Source organism: Pipistrellus hanaki, assembly GCF_964339955.1.
Source record: "Pipistrellus hanaki genome assembly, chromosome: 8".
In the NCBI taxonomy this organism is placed as follows: domain Eukaryota; kingdom Metazoa; phylum Chordata; class Mammalia; order Chiroptera; family Vespertilionidae; genus Pipistrellus; species Pipistrellus hanaki.
Genome location: NC_140510.1, coordinates 71,010,259 through 71,026,377, shown reverse-complemented (window position 1 = coordinate 71,026,377; position 16,119 = coordinate 71,010,259). Strand labels below are relative to the sequence as shown.

General features: G+C 46.2%; 1 protein-coding gene across 7 annotated transcripts in view; it reads left to right on the top strand.

The window, feature by feature from the left end:
* Positions 1-16,119, top strand: part of ANKRD44 (ankyrin repeat domain 44) — a 196,214-nt gene that overhangs the window by 175,837 nt on the left and 4,258 nt on the right. For 4 of the 7 annotated variants that reach the window (XM_084893132.1, XM_084893134.1, XM_084893135.1 and 1 more), the window contains exons 19-27: positions 520-607; positions 1,794-1,911; positions 3,242-3,458; positions 6,322-6,409; positions 8,016-8,099; positions 8,923-9,068; positions 9,537-9,619; positions 12,054-12,136; positions 13,745-13,836. In XM_084893132.1, the coding sequence (XP_084749258.1) occupies positions 520-607; positions 1,794-1,911; positions 3,242-3,458; positions 6,322-6,409; positions 8,016-8,099; positions 8,923-9,068; positions 9,537-9,619; positions 12,054-12,136; positions 13,745-13,836 (999 nt within the window). Of the gene's footprint in view, positions 1-519; positions 608-1,793; positions 1,912-3,241; positions 3,459-6,321; positions 6,410-8,015; positions 8,100-8,922; positions 9,069-9,536; positions 9,620-12,053; positions 12,137-13,744; positions 13,837-14,646; positions 16,114-16,119 lie in introns of those variants that run through there. The other 3 variants (XM_084893133.1, XM_084893131.1, XM_084893136.1) reach the window with 2 other exon arrangements.

Below are 16,119 nucleotides of genomic sequence, written 5' to 3'. Positions count from 1 at the left end.
TACTCGAGTGCCTGCCACTGAATGCACAGTGACAGGGAATAGTAGCAGGACCCGTTCGCTCTCTCCCTTCCTCTCCTCACTCTCCTCTGCTTTACCTCCTCCCCCTCTCCTCCTTCCATTCTGTCCCTGCTCCTCTCTTTCCCCCCTCCCTTCTCCTGTCCCTTCTTCCTTCTTTTTAAAAAGGTCTGAAGGCAGGCAGGACACCGGATTGTATAGTATTGTGTGACTCTCAGAAGAGCAAAAAGAACTGCAAAGTGGGGAGAAATGGGGAAAAAAAGGATTTGGGGAAAAAAAGACATGGTGTTTAAGGGAAAGTAACCCTCAAGGCATGAACCAGGAACAAGTTCCGTAAAGGCCAGGGTGCCCTGCTGGGGAGAATGGAGAAGACGGAGGAGTAAAGTCAGCCCCGGGACAGCAGATCGAGGACCAATGATTTAGAGCCCAGGGAGACCTCACTTTGGAGGGATGTGTGTGGTCCTGTGGGTTTGTTAACAGGATGTCTGTTCTTTTCTCTTCCAGTGATTAATGGCCACACCCTGTGTCTGCGGCTGTTACTAGAAATCTCAGACAACCCGGAAGTGGTTAACGTGAAAGATGCCAAAGGACAGTAAGTGTGCCCCCTGGGCCGGGCAGGCAGTTGGTTTCGGTCACAGTGGATGATGGTTGGTTGGGTTAGCCGCTGGGAGGGCTAACTGCCGAGCTTGAAGTTGTGGGGTACCTGTTGGGGTGAGATTCATTGGCTGAGGATCCTGGAATAATGAGGTAGCTTCATGTCAGAGTATATATAGGGTCGGGAAACATATGGAGAAGGACATGCAGCTTATGATGATTACAATAGCTCTACTAACTCTAAAGAATGTCACAATGGGACTTAGGAGAATCTACCTAAGAGCAGTGTGTGTGTGTGTGTGTGTGTGTGTGTGTTGATAAAAAGAGCCAACTTTGTATGTCTAGGGCCATGTCTCTTGGTCTTTTAAAACCAGACCTCCTTGGCTCCTTCTTCCAATCCCTTTTACCCTCTTTTGAAGCCGCTACATTTACATGTTCCTATTAATAATGGCAATGGCCTCAAGAAGTTACCGCCTTCATAAAAATCCTTCATATGTGCCTCCTTCCTTGGGTTTGTGCTTCCCAAGTCCTTCCCACCTGGTAGCCTGTCCCTGCCCCAGACTTCTCTTACAGACAGGAAAGGCAGAGTGCCTCACCAGGCATGTGAGTTAGTGTCGAAGTGGGAGCTAGGACGCCCCCTCCTGGACCCTGGCCCCCTGCTCCTTCCTCTGGGTTTGCCAGGCTTTTCTGGAAGGCAGCAAGCTTTGGTCAAGTGAAACACTGAGCAAAGGCCAACACAGAACACTGTGAAGGTAGAATTACTCTGATAGGAGCGAGATGGCCTCCTTCATGTACACGCTGCCTGCTCGGTTGGCATTTAGAAATGCTTCTGAGAATGACGGGAACACAGTGACCATCCTGAGGAGCCTTTCCCAGCCCCACCCGTATCAGTCATTCCATTGACAGCATTGCATGTGGCCATGAGATGCCAGAGGCAGAAAGATACATACATATTTATACCAGAGGCCTGATGCACGGAATTCATGCAATGGGCTTGCCCCTCACGGCCCTAGATTTGTCAGGAAGGTCTTCCAGAAGGTCGTTCGGCTGTCTGATCTAATTAGCATATTATGCTTTTATTATTAGAGAGACAGAGTGACAAAGAGAAGGAGGGCCTTCCACTGGAAGTAATGAGCATTTTGTTTTAATTTTCTTCTAAAAAGTCTAACCTATCTCTCTCCTAGAACCCCACTGATGCTGGCAGTGGCATATGGACACATTGATGCTGTTTCATTGTTACTTGAAAAGGAAGCGAATGTAGATGCTGTTGACATCATGGGGTGCACAGCTCTGCACAGAGGGGTATGTACCTCTTTCTCTTCCGCAGTCAGGAATGAGCACGCTTCCTCTTTACTTCCCATGAGTTTTTAGTAAAAAGGTTGTTTCATAAGATAACCAATGAGACTCAGTCGGTCTAAAAGAAATTACACAATCTTTTGCACAAGTGAAATAGTGGCAGGTACTCTGAGGTCCTGCTCTTGCAGTTTCATGTAAACTGTAACAGAACCACAATCTCCCACTGTTGGTAGAATTGCTTCTACTTGCTGATTACAAACTACTTGCACAACATAGGAAATTTGCAAATGCTTCTTTTCAAAGGACAGAGAAGACAGTTACAATCACTAGTAATCCTACCTCCTGGAGATAGCCATTTTTTGGTTTATATATCAAATCTTCTTTTCTGCATATAGATTTTTTTTTAATTTAAAAGAGAATACTGAAGATACTATTTGGAACCTACTTTTTTTCTTTTAGACCACATGTGTCAAACACAAGGCCCGCGGGCCAAATCCAGCCCGCCAGGCCTTGCAATGTGGCCCACACCGCGCTGTCATCACTGCACTCCGCTGTCAGTTTATGACATTGTCAGTTTATGACTATCAAGTAAATATTTTCCTGCTCTATCATTTTTAATGGTCCATTGTATGCAGGTGCATCATAATTTATTCCAATGATTGCTTAGTGTTTGAGTAGCCCTGCTGTGTCTAATTGTTGACCCATGCCCCACTTGAAATATGCATCCTGTGACAATTTTTTTGTATACATCTGCTGAGATGTTTCTTAAAGCATGTTGAGGAAACAAAATCAAACAAAAGCAGAAATGAAAGTGCTCTTTGGGGCTGGTGCCAACCACCATGGTCAGGAAAAAGGAGAGGAACTCTCAGGGGTCAAAGTGATAATCTTAGTCCTTATTTCTCGGGGACTTCCTGTGGGCCATGCAGCAGGCTGGGGCCTTATGTACCTCATCTCGTCAGTCCTCACAACAACCCGTGGGGTCCTTATCACCGTCCCCATGTACAGGTAAACAGAACGAGACAGACAGGTGAATTGGCTTGTCCAGGCTTTCCTAGGGGAAGCCAGGCTTTAACTCACACCTTCCTGACTTCTAACGCTCACGTGTCCCACTGTATCATGATACTCTTCTTGGTTATGTCTGGAGGGTCGAGATGTTTCCCAAATGCTGATGTCCACACGGACTTTTCTGCTATGAATCTGGCTGGGTTGTCCCGCCCTAAGGCCCAGGCACTGATGTCCTCTGACTCTGAGCCCAGCCTCACTCAGTCACCTGTGTCACAGCCTGGGCCGGCTGCCCTTCTGACTTTGTTTTGTGTTCTCAACGGCAACCGATCAGATCATGTCGGGCCACGAGGAATGTGTGCAAATGCTGCTGGAGGAAGAGGTCTCCATCCTCTGCAAAGACGCCAGAGGGAGGACCCCCTTGCACTACGCGGCGGCCCGCGGCCACGCCACGTGGCTGAGCGAGCTGCTGCAGATGGCCCTGTCGGAGGAAGACTGCTCTTTCAAGGACAACCAGGGCTACACGCCGCTGCACTGGGCCTGTTACAATGGTGAGTGCGACCGAGTCCCGTGGTTCTCTCTGAACCCAGCTCCACTGGGACCCCGGGGGAGGGAAAACAGCATGACGATGGCCTCCTTGATTCCCAATCTTGCTGCATCCGAGACACCTTTTTTCTGTTTTTTAAGTATGTTTCCCTTCCTGGCCACTATGATGCCTCAATGGGATAAAAATTAACATTCTCTCTTTTTGCTAATTAATAACATAAAACACCTAATCAGAACTTCTAATGAACTGAATAACCAGTTTTAATGAAGGTTTCTGATCTACATGATAAAACCGGGGATCCTACAATGAATTACAATAATACAGCTAACACCTGCTACAGTTGACTACCAGTCAGACTCTCAACTGGTTGATTTGTCTTTGGGCATTTCCTCTTTTATATATCATTGCCCCCATTTATTTTTGTCGCACTTATAATTCAGAAGACCTAACATTCTTTTTTTCAAATTTCATTTATTTGAATAAAAAAAGAAATGCAAGCTCATCTTAAATTTCAAAAAATATTGACATGTCTAAGATAGAATTAAGTCTCCATTTCCAAACTCGCTTTCTGGTGTAATTTGGTGTGCACCTTTAATACTTTCCCCTTGAGGATATAATTAAATACAAATGTATGTGTATCTGTTTTTGTGTTTTTAAACTAGAATCATAGAACAACTATCATTCTGTAGCTTTTTTTTTTTTTGCTGTTGTTTATTTAACATGGTTGGGTGGGGGAAAGGGGACACAGGTATAATGGCCACCTGAACGGGCAGATGACAAACAATGTAGGCAACTCCACAGACCGTAACAGGAATGATTACAGGGTCATTTCCTTACAGGGATGTAGGGTCAGAGCGGACAGACAGCCCAGCACTCGGCACAGATGATTCTCTGCTAACAGACCCCTGTTACAGTACTTTTTTATGGTGTAACTCAGGCACTGAGGATTGACAAGGCAAAGGGACAAAGAATGCAGTCAAGAGTGCAGTAGTTCCCGGCCCGTGTGGCTCAGTGAACCAGGAGGTCACTGGTTCCATTCTTGGTCAGGGCACATGCCCTGGTTGCAGGCTCAAACCCTTGTGGAGGATGTGCAGGAGGCAGCCAGTAAATGTTTCCCTCCCGTTGATGTTTCTATCTTTCTGCCCCTCTCCCTTCCTCTCTCTAAAATCAATAAAAACATTAAAAAAAAAAAAAAAAAAAAAAAAAAAAGAATGCAGTGGTGCCAAGGACCATACTCTTGGTGGCCTTGCAACGGAAGATGGTCCATAATGGATTTTATCACCGGGTTAATTTTTATTCTGTTTGCCAAGGCATTCTGGCCGTTACTAACAAAAACATTTATGGTCGGTTTTATGGAACACTGATAACCATCAACTGGAAGGCTCTGATAGGCTTGCTCAGTGAGGCTGATCGAAGGTCACGGCCGAAGAGAAATCCGGGACCCGGAGGTGGAGCCGGTTTTGTCCGCATCTACTTCTATACACATTCTATTGCAGAGATCCTGCAAGTTATTGTGTATCAATAACAATTGATCTCCGTAGCATATTGCATAGCAGATAAATCAATATCGATGCATGTGTATCACAATTTATTATTTATTCAGCCGGGTCCTTGGGGATCGACATTCGGATTGTTTTCAGGTTTTTTCCTCTTAAAACAAGGCACAGTGTGTGTCTATTCAAAGTATGTACCTTAATTCTATCCAATAAGTTTCCGGAAGGAGACTATTGATGAGGACATGTGTGTTTTTCAACTTTAATAAATGACACCATGTTACTTTGCAAGCAGGGTGTAATTTATTACTCCCCCAAACGTGTATAAAACCTGTGTTTCCCTAGCCTTTGCCAGCCCGGGAAGATAGCATCTCTTTCCTTTCTGTGATTTGAAGGGCAGAAAAGGTTATCTCATTACTTTGGGTTGTGTTTCCCTGTCTAACAGTGTATTTATTTATTGGTATTTTGTCTTCTGGAAATGACCTTTTCCAGCTATTGCTTATTTTTAATGAGTTTTATCTTTCCTCCTGTGCTTGGCTGAAGGGCCTTGTCTTAGAGATAGGAATCCTCCCTGCTTGTCCTATGTGCTGCCAGTGTTTCTCTCAGTCTGTCATTTGTCTCTGGTCCTTGTTTGTGGTGTCGTTTTCCATGCAGAAATTTTGAGCTTTTGTGTAGTTGAGTCTGTCAGAGGCTCACAGATCCCAAGAGAGTTGTTTGGATCGCATGACAAGAAAGCCAACAGAGTTGAGGCCTTAACATAAATTCAGTTGATTTGGAAACTACTTGTCATTTTGTTGAAGATAATTCCTCACATGCATTCCTCTACTATTTTTTTTTTTTTTTAATACTTATTGGATACACATTGTTTGCCAGGAGCTGGTCTTGGTGCCATTTTAAATACTTATACAGTAGTTCACATTCAGTATTTTATCCTTTCAGCTGCTATTTTCTATCAATCACGTCTTCTCCCCTTCACGAGGGTCCATAATTATAAGTGAATCTACTCAGATGGGTGAAGGGGAAATTTCCTGTTGTAAATATGGGCAAACTGAGGTGTGTTCGTTGTCTGCCTATCAAGAGCTAAGCATAACAGAATCGATTCTGCTTGCGAATTAGGTCCCTTCTCCATCTCGTTCTCTCCCCCAGACCACATGGCCTTCATTGTCTTATTTGTTCATTGTGTCTCGGAACACCTGTGAGCATAGTCAATAACATGCTGGCATTTGGTGAATTTCATTCCATGGAGGTTGAGCATTCATCCAATTCAGGAAAATTCATAAGCCAGAATTCAGTTCTTAATGAAAAAAAAAAAAAATTGGTGTTGAACAAAATTTCTCTCTTGGAAACTTCCTAAATTCTTTTGCTTCCTTGAAGGTAATGAAAACTGCATAGAGGTACTTCTGGAGCAGAAATGTTTTCGCGAATTTATCGGCAATCCCTTCACTCCACTGCACTGTGCGATGTAAGTAGAGATGCCGGAAGTCAATGGTGCTGCTTTAATTCCTTTAACGACATGTAGAGAAATTGCCCTTTGGGAAAGGAAAAGGCTTTCACATGACAGATAAGACCAAAGTGTTCCATTTTGCCGCTAAAGGCAAACAGGTCTGAGAGGGACGTGTGGTCCCTAATGTGAATGACTCCCAGGAGATTTCTCTGGAATGTCATGGTTCCCAGGAGGCTCACATGCCACCTGCGGGAAACTGCATGGAGAGGTGGCCTGGGGGGCACCTGACACCCATACTCTTCAGGTATGCTTCACATCTGTCAGCCAAATTCTAAAAATAGGCCCCTGAATGATTAGAAAGACGTTTTAGACCAGGAAGACTTTGCATGTATTGTAACTCCCTAACTTCGTATGCTGTAAGGTGTTTTACATGTAATTTCTGCTCCAAGCTCAGTGTGTGAACCATTGTCCAGAGAGTACAGGGGCTGTGAGTCAGACGTTCATGTCAGCCTGCTGGGTCGTGGGCACCCAGGTGGACATGATCTTGAGGTTGGCAGGTGACCTGTGTCGATGCAGCCTGTTCCCTGACCAGCTGGCTCTGGCACAGGTCATGTGAGTGACCAGCACTCTCACAGCTTTGAAGCACTCCATCCCTGCCCTCCAGTTTTTTGTCTTTGGCTTCCACGATCCCATGAACAATAGGTCTATTATTTCTCTCATAATTTTTTTTATAGTAGCAGATGCCCTAAAGGCTTTATTATTATTATTTTAAATCTTTATATGTCCCCCTGTTTCTCCCATTGACCTCTTGTAGCCCACTCCTCACACCCCACCCCAGGCTTCCACCACCCTATTGTCTGTGTCCATGGGTGATGCATATGTGCAGACAAGGTCTTTGGTTGATCTCTTCCCGCCCACCCACCCTCCCCTGCCTTCCCTCGGAGATCCCACAATCTAAGCTTCTATGTCTCTGGATCTATTTTGTTCCAAGTTGTGCCCACGTAGATTCTGAGGTGTCGTTGCTCACAATTTCTTGTCTTAATTGATTTCTCAAAGTCCTTGTTCGTGTATTAGCAGCTGTCACTGGCTGTGGATTCTTAGTATAACTGTCCTGGGACCTTCCCAGGAACTTAAACAAACCCCTTTCCTTTAAAAAACTTGGATATAATTTGTTTGGATCTGTGAGGGGGTGGAGCTCAAATTCAAGAGTGATTGGCAGGGCTCCTGGTGAACTTGGAGTAAAGAGGGTGCCCTCCTGAGCTTCTCCTCCCATGACCTTCAGCTTCAGATCCTACCCTCCTCACCACCGCTGCTCAGACATCCAGAGGAGGCCATTTAGGTCAGATGAACAAACTTGAGCCCTTCTTGGAGCAGGCAAGTGCTCCCAAATCTTCAGAGTGGAGATCGCCCACTTCAGGAAGTGTTAAATACAGTCCGCTTGTATCCCCTAAATCATCTTCTTTAAACATTTTACCAGAACATGGGCCACAGATATTTGCATCAGACTTACAAAACAACAACTATCAGATTGTTAGGTGCGCAGTGCGTGGGAAGATGGACGAGGAGGGGGTGTATAGCTTTCTAAGTGGTGAGATTTTTCATGTTCAATCCGCTTTCATTTTAGAATCAATGCCCATGAGAACTGTGCATCGCTGCTCCTGGGGGCCATAGATTCCAGTATTGTCAACTGCAGAGACGACAAAGGCAGGTGAGTGGCCAGGGGACACGCCTCTCCTCCACGAATCTCCGTCTCTGCCCTGTGGTGGCAGAGGGGCCAAACCTCTTTTGTTTAGTTTTTAAATTGAGAAGTAATATGTAAGCGTGGTTTGTTTGTTTTTTAAATCAAGTATGGTAAAGGATATATACTTAAAAGACATTTTCCTCCTCGGCCCAGCAGCCCCAGCCTCTTCCACGGAGGAAGCCACTAGAAACTGTCCCTTCCAAATGCATATATTCCCTCACATGTTGTCTATGCACCGCTACAAACATATGTAAAATACATGTGCTTATGTCCCTTGTATGCACATGGAGCACTCTATAGCAATGCTCTGCTTTGGTGCACCTTGGAGATCTTCCCACACTAAAACCCTTAGATTTTCCATGTTCTTTTTAAAGCTGAATATTACTCATCTGAGGGGATATGTTATAACTTAATCGTCCTGCCCCCTATGGGAGAATATTGAGGTTGTTTCCAGTACTTTGCTATTTCAAAGGGTGGTGCAGTTCATATCAGCATGGGCCTGGTCCTATGACCCACGTGTATCTAGGGGATAATATCCTAGAAGTGGTTAACAGGCCCATAGTTTCTAGAAAAATAGCCAATGATCTACACATTTAGGTGTAATTTTGAAAGTGTCAACAAAGCAGTCAACAAAGATGCTAATTTCATGATCAGGGCCACCACCTGCCCCCCCTCGTCGGTGACCCTTCGGAGGGGCCCGTGGTAATCTCGGGAAACCCCGTGTTTCCTGGCATGCACAGAGAGTGGGGCGAGGCTCCCGGGAAGCTAACACTGTTGCTCTGGTCGCCAGGACGCCGCTGCACGCCGCAGCCTTCGCCGACCACGTGGAGTGCCTGCAGCTCCTGCTGAGACACAGCGCCCAGGTGAACGCGGCCGACGACGCGGGCCGCACGGCGCTGATGATGGCCGCGGAGAACGGGCAGGCGGGCGCCGTGGGTACGTGCCCCGGGGACGTCCCCTCCGTGCCTGTCCAACACCAAAGGCACGGGCACTCAGCAAAGCCATTGGTCTCTTGCTGTACACCCACAAAAAGACCAACGTTTCACCTAAGCCACCGGCTCCACTGGCTCATTGTCCACAGCCCCCTTACTGGCTGGCCGGTGGGCCTGATCCAAGACAGCCAACCTCTCAGCAGGGAAACCTCCCAACAGTGAGAAACCAGAGGCAACACAGAGTCATTGTTTCTGGAAATAGAACTCTATAGACAATCACACTGGATGCCTATAGGCCTTGGATTTGGCTAGAACAAATGCGGCCAGAAGTGGTTCCTTTTTTCCTTAAAAACATCAAGAAGGGTTATGTGGGCTGCACTAATTTAGATCTGATGTTTCTGTAGGAACCTCTTTAAGATGCATGTAATTGGCATGTGGTCTGAGTGGCTTTCTTTTGTTTTGTTTTTTATAGACTTTCTGGTGAACAGCGCCCAGGCTGACCTGTCTGTGAAGGACAAGGACTTGAACACACCCTTGCACTTGGCGTGCAGTAAAGTATGCAAAGGGATTTGAAACACTGTTATTCAGTATAATAATAATAGTAATGGTGGTGACGATGGTGATGATAAATACCACTTAATTCTACCTCAAAAGTGCGTATCATGGCCCCTAATTAAGAGGTCCATTTTCCCAGGAGGTTGTCCCTCTAAGCAAAGGAGGAGGAGGAAAAGTGAGGGCGTATCACACGGGTGGACAAGATGTGCTTATCATGGCATGGGCCACTTGCATGCTGGCTGCAGTCTGGCTCGATGCTGCCACTGTGTCTGTGGTACCACATTTTGGTTGTAAACACACATGAAGACCTCAGATACATGGCTTCTAGAATACGAGCAGCTCCACGTGTTCTCATTTTGTCTCGTTGGAAGGCCTTGTAATAACACAGCCCCAAAAATGCTCTCCTGTGAGGCCAATAAGTGTGTTTGTGTGCAGGTCTGCCCTCTCCCTTTTCTCTGGTGCCTCGTCCAGTGCAAAGGATGCATTGTGTATGTGGGTTTTTTTTGTTTTTTTTTAAAATAGCATTGTGTTCACTGCTCTGGGGTTCCTGCTTTAGCAAGAGATAAATGGCACATAGGAATGTGATTTCACACAAGTGGGATCATACTACATACAACCTGCTCTTGTTACTGAGTCATATGTTACGAATAGCTTTCTTGTAGACATTTCATGATGTTTTCGAAGATGCCTGGTATGTGCTACCTTAGGAATGTGCTGCCCTTCACTCAGCCCACCCCCTCCCATTAGACACTTGCTTGTTTTCAAACACAGGCTTCTACACAATAACAACTGTGGTGGAATGTTTTATGGAGCCTTGTTCCTTTAACATAAATTTCTAAATGTGAAATTATCAGCCTAAGGCTATGAACATTTTAAAGACCAAATTCCCCTAAAATGAAGTCTTAATTATTTACACCATCAGTAGTAGATCAGAATGACACCTCTGTGGATATTTCTAAAGTTATATTTAAGGGTCTCCCTTCTAAGGCATTGTGGTATGATGCCAGCTGACACTAGTCATGGAGTTTATTTCAGTACTAGAGGTCCGGTACATGAAAATCATGCACTCTGGGGAAAGGCGCCTCAGCCAGTCCTGTGTCCTCTTGCAGTCCAGGAACCCTCGGGGGATGTCTGCCTGCCTGCTTAGGCCTACTCCCCTGGGGATTGGGCCTAAGCTGGCAGTCAGACATCCCTCTCAGAGTCGTGGGCTCTTGCAGTCTAGGACCCCTCACTTCTTACTGCCCACCTGCAGTGGAGGTGGGGAGAGACTCCCGCCACTGTCACTGCGTTTGCCAGCCATGAGCCTGGCTTCTGGCTGAACAGGCTTCCCCTGTGGGAGCACACTGACCACCAGGGGGCAGCTCTTGTGTTGAGTGTCTGTCCCCTGGTGGTCAGTGCAAATCATAGCAACTGGTTGTTCGGCCGTTCAGTTGATTTACATATTAGGGTTTTATTATATAGGATAGCTCCAGCATTAAAGGTGTTATCTGTACTCAGGGGAACCAGCATGCTCAGCCATTCCTCTCATTGGTTGCATTTTCTCACTTCACATCCTGGGAGTCCCAGGGAAACCGCAAAAAAGTGCTCCGTTTCATCAAGTGTGTTTCAAGGTGTAGTTTTCATGACTGTAAATGCAGTACTTTTCAAACGTCATTGTGCCATTGAATCACCTAAGGATATTGTTAAAATTCAGCTTCTGACTTAGGAGAGTGGGAATGGGGCCTGAGATTCCACGTCGCTAAGTGCCAGGTGATGCTGATGTTGATGCTCTGGGTCACAAGGCTCAGGAAGTTAGTATCTTCATGGAACGCAGGCCTGAAACCATGAAAGCACCTCTGACGGATCAATTAAAATTACTGACTGTCTGATCTCATAAGACTCAGAGCTCATTTCCCCTGGTGAGGAGGGAATGAATAGGCTTTCTTGAAAAAGAATCCTTCCTTTCACAATAGAAGGCAGTAACTGATAAGTGACACAGATAATAGACGACATACAAATTCCGAGGACAAATGGATCAGGGAAGTGGTTGATCCTGAAGACTTGAGGAAGGAGATGGGACTTGACTTACATTTAAAAAGTGATGTTGAAGGGTTCTTCTAACTCTCCTCCCTGTTTACCAGCTGACCCAGCTGAATTCGTGTCGGTTTCAGCTCCCTGGACATTAGTTCTAAAACTTATCCTAGAAATATTAGTGTATCAGATCAGATTTATATTAACCAAGTCCTAATGGGGCCTCATTTGGAACCTTGGAGAATCTAGGGCCCTCGGACCATTTGCTTTTTAGAAGAAAAAGGAATTACTCACATGATGGCCTTCTTACATGTATACAGGCAGAGGGCATTCACTTCACATTTAGAGCACAATGAACTGATTGCTCCAGAGCTTTTCCAAGTCTCTGTCCTGCGTTTCTGATCATTTTCTTTTTCTTCCCTAGGGTCATGAAAAATGTGCCTTGTTAATACTTGACAAGATACAAGACGAGAGCCTTATTAATGCCAAAAACAATGCACTGCAGACGTAAGTGTGATGGCGAGAGTTGGACTCAGACCCAAATTCATAGTCGTGTATTCAACAAATGTGAAGTGTGCTCTGTGCCAGGCTGGGGCTGAGGGCCCCACAGGAAAGCACAGATTCGCTTCTCCTTCGTGAAGTGTAGGCACACACCTGCGAGTCAGACTCAGCTGGGCAGTTTCAGTTAGAGCCTTCACTTTGATATACTGGCATAGAGATTTGGGAGGTCTGTGTTTTTCTTTGCTGATATTTCTATGGTAATATTATAAATTTAATGGGTAATTAGAAAAACTTATGGGATGACCTATTTGGGAAATATTTGTATAAATGTACCAAAGGCATTCCTTGGCCTGGCCTGCCGGGATTGGGCTAAAACCGGTTCTCCAACATCCCCCAAGGGGTCCCAAATTGTGACAGGGTTCAAGCCAGGTCAAGGGACCCCACAGGTGCAGATCTGGGCCAGGAAGGGACCGTGGGAGGGCTCCAGGGCGTTTTTGACCCATCTCACTCAGTCCTCATCAGCAGGACCCCAGCAGCAAGCTAACCTACTGATAGAAGCATCTGCCCCTGGTGGTCAGTGTGTGTCATAGCGATTGGAGAACAGTTGACCAATTGGTCAGACACTTAGCATATTGGGCTTTTATTATAGAGGATTAGCATTATGTATGCTTACTAAAAATGCCAGTTTTATAAACTAGTTTGCCAGAATATATTTGAAGAGTTTCTAAGCAATTTGTCTTAATTATATTTTAATGTAATTCAGTGTTATCCTCAGTGTGAAAAATTTAAAAGCTGCGTTAGCTTTAGCGATGTGGCTCAGTTGGTTAGAACATCATCCCATACACCAAAAGGAGATGGGTTCAATTTCCAGTCAGGGCACATACCTGGGTTGCAGGTTCGATCCCCGGTTGGGGTGCATACAGAAGGCAGCCAGTTGGTGTTTCTTTCTCTCTCTTTTCCTCTCTGTAAAACCAATGAAAAGATAAGCATATCCTCAGGTGAGGACTAAACATAATAATAATAATAATAATAATAATAAATAAATAAAAGCTGCTTTATTTTTTATTGTAGGAAATTATATACTTGTTTCAAAGGGCTAAGAATATTAGCATTTTTTTAATTAACATTCTGAAGGAATATATAGCAGAATATACTAACTTTGACATTGTTCTTTAAGATGTTTTAAATTCAGTAAAATATCACTTAGTAATAACAAAGAGGTTTGAGGTTATCTATATGAGTGATATTAGACAGTCATATTGATGAACTGGGTGAAACAGTGATTCAGATGCTGGAGTACAACTCAAGGGATGAAGGACCTTCTAGAAAACGCACTAGAGCTTAAGTTCTTCTCTGTCTTCCTATTTACTGTCATTGAGGTTGTTTGAGATGCAGAGCATTTGTGATATCTGCAGAGAAATCTGGGCCAACTTGGAAGATTTGGGTCATTAGCACCTGGGAAAGAACTGGTCAACAAATCCCTTTTTTCCCAGTAAGAATGTTCCGATGCTATTTATGGATTCTTACCTGCCTGCTTCCCCTTCATAGCGCAGGCCACCCCAATGGCACATCTCACACAGCCCACATCCCGGCTGACGCTGTGTTCTTTCTCAGGCCCCTGCACGTGGCTGCGCGCAATGGCCTGAAGGCCGTGGTGGAGGAGCTGCTGGCCAAAGGGGCCTGTGTCCTCGCTGTCGATGAGAATGGTGAGTGGGGAGAGTACACGATCACGCAGGGGCCTTCCCTGTGCCGGGGAGCCACAGGACGTGAGGGATGCAGGTGCTAGTTAAAGAGGCGGTAGGAACCCTCTCCCTGCAGAGCCCCCCGTGTGTGAGAAATCAACCAGGGTACCGTGTCCTGTCTGTCTGTGTTCAAGCACAGTCTCCCCGCAGCCACCGCTGCCTCCCATTCTGCATGTGGTGTCAGCGGCGAGGGTCCCTGACTCCTCAGCGTGGCGGTACAGACCCACGGACAAGCTTTTGCCTTGGCCTTCGCAGCTCTGGCCGCCTGAGGAGTGAGGGATTCCACGTCATCCGTGCATGCTTGAGGGCTCGCGTCAAAACCGGGGCTCTGTGTTCCAGTCCATTCTGAGATCAACCTTTTTCTTTTTTTCTTTTCGAGAACAGACCGGGTCGCATATCCCCAGGATGGCTATTTGGGGATGTGAATAAGAATTTCAAGTTCATGTGCAGGCTTGATGTTTCTCTTGATCTAGAGAACGTCCCTTTTCTCAATGAATTAGAGAACATCCCTTTTCTTAATGAACTAGTAACTCTTAGCAAGCAGCTTTACACTCTGCTTCCTAAGGAATTGTGAACACCAGGATTGTATTAAGCTGCCATTTTTAGCACAATGCCTATTAGCCATGGGGAGCAGAAGAGGGACTTCTGGATATTTACAAATGAAGTAAAGTTTAAAAAACAAAACAAAACAAAAAACGTGGCATTGATCGTGGCAATGGATTAACATCGTATAATAAAATGCATTAATGGAACTCAATTAACTGCTTATTACAGGTATTGGAATTAGCAGCTCATGCCCATTGCTCAGAAGTAAGCAGCCCCATGGCGTCATTAGCTGTAACTCCTGTTAGCTCGGTTTTGCGGCCCCGTTTCCCCTAGCATGTTCCCTGCTCCGTCCCCAGCCCGATTCATCTAGGAGACCCAGAAAGTTTGCTCTCAATCCATCTCTCTGATTTTCCCGCCTCCCCTCCCCTCCCCCTCTACTCACTGTTGTAGACTTTGGGGTTGGCGAGCAGAGGCCCACAGCTTCTCTCCACAATGACCAGAGGCTGGAACACTTAGTTTTCAATTCTGTGGTGTGAGTCTGCTACCCCCGAGGCTCCCCCAGCCCTTCCTGAGCTTGGGCCGGTGGGACTGGCTTGTCTCGGAGCTCAGCCGCATCCCAGAGACCCTGGAACATGGGGGCGCGTTAGTATAGCCCCACAGTCCTATTTCCTGGACTCACCACAGACTTGCGAGGCACAGGAGGTTAAGATATCTGTCCCTTCTTGTTTGTCTTCACACCAGAGAAGGAATAATCTGCTCAGAGGGGCAAGGAGGGGGAAGCAGACATGAGGTCAAGTGCTGACAAACAGAACAACAAAAAGTTGGGTTTTATGGAGCCAGTTCCTCTGAGTAAGTGAGCGAGACGTAGTGGCAGCTCTGGCCGGCGGAGAGGACAGGGTGGCCTGGAACCAGAGCGGACGGAGGCAGCAGTGATCACATCCAAGAGTATCTATTTCCCCACACACCTGTTTCGTGCAAGGAGATAACTTTCCCTCCCGGATGCCAGCCTAAACGGTAGAGCATGGCACGACCCTGCCAACCACCGCCATCTCCCCACCTCAGCTGCATGTAGGTTGGCAGTGCTGCTATTTTTAAAAATTCTGTCAAGCTTTTATTTTCTAATGGTGGTCCATGTGCAACTACAATGACCAGGGCCTTCCTGTGTCTGACCCACTCACGTGATCCCGTCTCTCTAGAGCCCGTTCATTGTAGAATCTGACACACCACCACCTACGATGGGAAGTCATTGTTCTCAGAATGAGCGTGCTCTGGCCCCAGCCCGAGGCCCATGGTGTGAGTGTGTGTGCTCGCCAGTGGGAGCTCCTTCCTGGCTGTCCTGTGGCTGTTTTTTTTTTGTTTTTTGTTTTTTTGTGTGTGTGTGTGGAATTGTGTCCCTCCCTCCACCCCCTCATGTTTCCGTTCACTAGACAAGGACTGAAATTCGGCCTAATTTTGGATACTAGAGTGCTTGTCGTTGTCATGTAAGCTGAACACAGTCCCCCAAACCCTCCCTGGAATGCCTCCCCTCCAGCCCCCTCTCGCCTCCTCCCTAGCATGCCCTGTGAGAAGTAGCTGCCCCCTGTGCCTGCATGATTGCTAACCCAACATACATCTCGGCGGGAGGTCGATGAGATGTACTGTGGATGCTCACGTCGCCCCAGGTCCCGGACTAACCACTGCCTTGTCTGCATTTACGCCCAG